This window comes from Oncorhynchus mykiss, chromosome 16, assembly GCF_013265735.2.
Source record: "Oncorhynchus mykiss isolate Arlee chromosome 16, USDA_OmykA_1.1, whole genome shotgun sequence".
Lineage (NCBI taxonomy): Eukaryota > Metazoa > Chordata > Actinopteri > Salmoniformes > Salmonidae > Oncorhynchus > Oncorhynchus mykiss.
Window position 1 is genome coordinate 66,683,396 of NC_048580.1, and position 5,666 is coordinate 66,689,061.

The 5,666-nt window shown below is 38.4% G+C and overlaps 1 protein-coding gene across 1 annotated transcript; it reads left to right on the forward strand.

Annotated features, from left to right (window-relative positions):
• Positions 1 to 710: 710 nt before the first annotated feature.
• Positions 711 to 4,681, forward strand: pim2 (Pim-2 proto-oncogene, serine/threonine kinase). The gene is made up of 7 exons (XM_021566991.2): positions 711 to 975; positions 1,249 to 1,349; positions 1,497 to 1,547; positions 1,988 to 2,208; positions 2,354 to 2,523; positions 2,641 to 2,817; positions 2,950 to 4,681. Exons 1-7 carry the CDS (start codon positions 915 to 917, stop codon positions 3,102 to 3,104), a joined length of 936 nt encoding a protein of 311 aa, XP_021422666.1. The 5' UTR covers positions 711 to 914; the 3' UTR covers positions 3,105 to 4,681.
• The last annotated feature ends 985 nt before the right edge of the window (positions 4,682 to 5,666 follow it).

Genomic DNA, 5,666 nt, shown 5'->3' on the forward strand with positions numbered 1-5,666 from the left:
TTAATTTTATAGCCACTCGAAATGATATACACTTCTAAATATTGAATTGCATTTTACCTGAATAATTGATTGGATTTGTACATAAATGGTAATTCCATTGCATTCGTTATGTGAGGTTTTTTCTCTCTGTTATTGCCGCCCACCAGCGCCCACCCTTCACTGTTTACTTGTGGGCACAGTTTTTTACTCCCACCTAAAATTAACGTTAACCTCCCGGCAGCATTTCTTTCACAAATTAATCTGAAAGGATTATATCCAAACAATAACAGACATATGTGCTGAAGGAAATTTGGCTGCAATAGTGACAGGCAGACAATACTTTGTTATTATTAATCTATTACTATACTGTCGACGATGACAGAGCTGTGTGCAATTTACTTCAGTAAAATGTTAAATATTATGTTCATGCCATGAGCACACACCTATGCACAGTGAATGCAGACACAGCATCAAGCACATTATGCACTGTAAGAAGAAGAGATGTGCGCGCTAAAATTAAAAAGTACCACAAGGAAGGTGCTTCTCATCAAAATACCGCTCATTTACTGGAATGTAGCTAATTCGGAGGAAAGTAGTGGTGGTATATGAATAGTAATATAGTTAAATCATGCTACATTGTGATTGGACCACAATTCGAAATACTACCGCTAATGCAGCGATGATTGGATAGGTGCTTCGTGTGGGCGTGTTCACCGCTTTAACCTTAAAAAACAGCAACAAACTTTCTTTGGCCAGACGTGTCAGTTTGTTGTGCAAATTGGTCTTTCTGGGAAGCGCATCTGTCTACAGCAACTTGCTCTGCGTTGGATATTTTGAAAACTGAAGATTCTTCACGGATTAAAATTCGAAATGGACATAACCTTGAACTAAATCTACACAACTGTTTTTACTTCGGATACATTCAATTTATAAAAATGTTGGACAAACGTAGTGTTGAGCTGCAATTGGATCAGGAGGATGTCAAAGGAAAAAGCGGTAAGAATTTGGAGGTGCAAGTGCCATATGTTTTTCATTTAATGGCTCATTATGTATCATTAATGTATGGTTCACGTTTGACTGGAATATCAAGGTTGATCAAGAAAGGAGGTAGAGCCAGTACATATATTTGCTTTCACAACAAGCAAGACACATACCTAGTAATGACACAATGTAGTGGACATAGAGACAGTTTCTTACATAGCCTACCTACATGACCTACATTCATTACAACTTTGACTATGTTTTGATGTATGTTATTTGACACCACAGGTAAAGAGTCCTTTGAGAAGCATTACCAATTCGGTGCGCTTCTTGGAAGTGGTGGATTTGGGTCCGTCTTTGCTGGTCAACGCATCTCAGATGGTCTGCAGGTACTTACAGCAAAATATTGTATTTCATTTTTTTCTTTCAAGTGACGAGAAAATAGTCAATTAATGACAATAACAAAAATTCAAAACGTGTTTTTAGACTAATTTAAACAAAAATGGATATATGAACACTTGTTTTTTTATCCTTAGGTGGCAATTAAGCAAGTTTCAAGTGACAGAGTGCAGCAATGGGCGCGATTGGTAAGTTAAAAAAAACTTTATATGATTTAAGATGTGCGTTTATGTCTTGTTGGGGCTTCTGCCAATTGTATTTTTTTTTTTTGTGGTTACCATTCTTGTACACCTGACAGTCTTGTCATGTGTGGATATTTCGTGCGGGTATTTCGTGCCCTCTGCTGGAAATCGAAGAGAAACCACATGTTGTTTTTTCATAACCGTGACGTAGTTGTAATATTGTGGAAATTACGTGGTAGGGTTTTTCCTCAAATATATATATATATATATATATATTTTTTTTGAGGAACTTAATATCAGTACTTACCCTGTCTGGACCAAAAAACAAATGTCAATATATGTAAAAAAAATACTATTTTTATTCTCATGTGTTTTAGGAACAAGTATATTGATGCTGACCTACTCTTAATAAGACTAATCCTCCCTCTGTCTCTCTCTGCCAACAGCCAGATGGACCCAACCTGGTACCCATGGAGATAGCCCTGCTCTTACAGCTGGGGGGTGGTGCAGGGGCAGGACCCTGGCACCATGGGGTGATCAGGATGCTGGACTGGTTTGAGGTGCCAGGACAGGGATTCCTCATCGTGTTCGAAAGACCACAACCCAGTCAGGACCTCTTTGACTTCATCACAGAGCGGGGAGCCCTGGATGAGCCACTTGCACAAAGGTATATGACTGTTTCAAGTCAGTAGACTTATTTCACTCACAGGTTGATCATCTCCACTAAGTTTCCATGTTTGGGAGGCTGCTGGATTTTCGGTGCTCATTCATGTGATTTTATATTATATTCTAATGAAGGCTTCTTTTTCCAGGTTCATGCTCCAGATAGTGGAAGCGCTGCGGTTCTGTCAAGCACAGGGGATCGTGCATAGGGATGTGAAGGATGAGAACATTTTAGTCGACACTCGGACAGGAGATGTTAAGATCATTGACTTTGGCTCCGGTGCTCTGCTCAAAGACACTGCTTACACAGAATTTGAGGGTGAGTGAAAAACACTACTTATGATATCCATATGTACCCTTCTAAACTTATTTTAGAAGTATTGATGACTCTCATTTTTTTTTTGTTAGTAATATAACCATCCCTTTCTCTCACTAGGCACCAGAGTGTACAGTCCTCCTGAGTGGATCCAACATCAACACTATCATGCCCGGTCTCTGACTGTCTGGTCACTAGGAGTGCTTCTCTTCGACATGGTTTGCGGGGACATCCCCTTTGAGAGGGACAGAGACATTGTGCAGGCCACGCCAAGTTTCACCAAACGCATTTCAAAAGGTACATTACTACATAGGCCTATTCTTACTATCTGACAACATTTCTAGGGCAATGACAGAACAAATTATGGATTTCATTTCTAAATACAATTCATCATGACTGAAAATCCCCCCCCTCCCCTCCCCTCCACAGAGTGCCAGTCTTTGGTTCGTTGGTGCCTTGCCTACAGACCAGAAGATCGGCCAAGCTTAGAAGAGATTTTACTCCATCCCTGGATGGAGTCATCTAACGACAGTGGAGACTTGCATGGGGATCACAACTCTTTGCCAAGCCAGTCAAGCCTATGATTCCTGGATACTATTGGGTGGCTAAAGAAACTTCAGATGCCTTTTAAGATCACACTTATCTTATATTCTCTGTGCTTAACTTATCAAGTCCCCCTATGGAAAGCTATTTATTTATAATTTTGTGGTGTTGCAATACTATTTTATTTTAATTTGACAAGTATTATACAAAAAATTCTGCACTAATGTACTACCTTAGTACAAAGAAATGTATCACACACTTATCTTGAGCCAAGGCAAACTATATCTAAATTATCTTCATAAGTGTTAGAAAACAGCACATTCCATAGTAATATAGACCATATTGGGAAGAGATATGTATGCTTTATTTAAAAAAAAAAAATCATTTATGGGTATTTATTTAAATGACTATTTATTCATCTTTAGGGTTGGACTTTCTGTTTACATCAGTTATACTGGAGGCATGTCGAAGTTTCTGATGCCATTTGATTCTATTATTTAATGTGATTTGGTTGAGATCACATACTTTTCCATGTGAAGACCTGGTTTTACAGGTTATTTAAGTTACCTCGTTTCAAGAGGAATAGAGGACTACAAAACAACAGTAGTCCGGAGCACTATGGATATCTTAAATTTTCCATGGATTTTGTCCTGATGGTTTGGTAGTGACACAGGCAAGGCAACATTTCTATGGACACGCAAGTCAGGCTCATACGCCTCATACAATGGACTTATTCGCTGGAGCTGAGTAGTCTTGGGAATGGGACATTGACACTGTTTTCTCTGCAAAATAATATTTGCATATTATTTTGGAACTTTAACGCATTTAGAATGTCAAATAGTATCCAGGATGTAATACTATCCTTCAGGATTGACCTTTAGAATGTCATTTTTGTGTAATTTTTTGTGATGGGCAGGCCTCCAAGGGTTTGTCAACACCACAGCAATGAATCATCCAAGAATGTGTCCAATCCAGAAACTAAACTGGGTGATCTTTATCTGGGAGGGAAGTTAAAATCTGTGCTTCCATTTTCCTTCCAAGGACGTATGTTCTTGTTTTCTGTGGAGTTTGAAGGTTTACCTGAAGTAAATGCCTCAGTGTTTTAACCAGTGACTGTTGTTCAAGGCAATAGACAACGTTCAAAACTGGGTGATTTTGACTTTTGTGTTATTTATTTACTTTTATTCTATTGTTGCAAGTGGAACCCACATGACCAATTGTATGTATGTATGTATGTATGTATATATGTTGTTGTTTAAATGTTGGTGAGACTTCATCATATGCCTTAATCTAAATCCTACCTTAATGATGGGACTGTAATGACAAACATTTTCTCATTCATGACTCAATTTACCCAATGGAAGAGTTAATACATTGAAATCTTGTCATGAAAATTGGATAAAAAAAAAAAACATAATTCTTAACAATTAAGTGGAATTATCATTGACATAATCATAGTCAATGAGCTGAGGTAGCATAGTCATATTTGTTGTAAATACTTATGTATTGTTTTATACACTGTCAGTTGTCACAAATCTCTTTACATTAAATGAGAATTTCAGGAGACACATTCTGTCAAATTCTTGATTCTTAAGTGTACATAAAGGCTGTCAATGTTTATCTGTACTGTTTGGTTTTCATTAATCATGATTTCACAAGATTAGACTTCACTCATTTAGAGTGCCTTTGTGACAAGTCAAACACGTGTAGGAAGGATAGGCCTCCATTTAAAGGGCTTGATAGCAGTTGGAAGTTTGAACCAACCAACAGTTGTTATATCAAAACGAATGACAACATCACTCATAAACAGGCAAAGGGGTGTCCCTGACAAAAAAAGATTACCGTTTTGAAACTGCAGTAATGGCAGTCGACTATGGTATTTTGGACACAGTAATTGCAGAATAACTGCAGTGTACTGCAGTTATAATGCACTGTAACTGCAGTTACACTGCAAAACTACTGCATTATATACAACTGCGGGATCATACTGCAGTTATACTGCTCTGTAACTGCGGTTACAATACAAAATTTCAGCAGTAAAAAAAACTATGGGATCATACTTCAGTTAAACTGCACTGACTGCAATATTTGTTTGTAAAAGGGAAGGCAACCACAGGGCAGAATGGTTTAGTACCTCGCCCCGTGGGCAAGCACCAGTACTATGTGTGAAAGGAAGTTATGTGACTGTTGGTTGACACTTTTGGGATATTTAAGAAGCTTGAAGATCGTATAAATTGGTATGGGTCCATTAGAGGATCAATTTTAAGATCCCAGTCTGTCCTGGCTGTACAATGATCAACCAACCCTATACAGCACATCAAACTTGGTTTCTCTCATCAAAGACAGGCGGACCATTAGTTGATACTTTCTTTCACAGCTCGAGTGCAATGCTGCCGTAGCCTATAATTTGAGTCTGGCGTAATCGTTTTAGGCTAATGTTGAAATACAGTAGTCGTCTTTATGGTCTGCAGAAGATGAGGACAATAATGGCGGTTAATTGGCGAGTTCGTTTTGTTTGCATCGACGGGATTTGCACATTTTAGACCATTCGATTGGTCCTATCAGTACCACCGAACGACGGAGAGGCTGTCCCTCAACTCAAC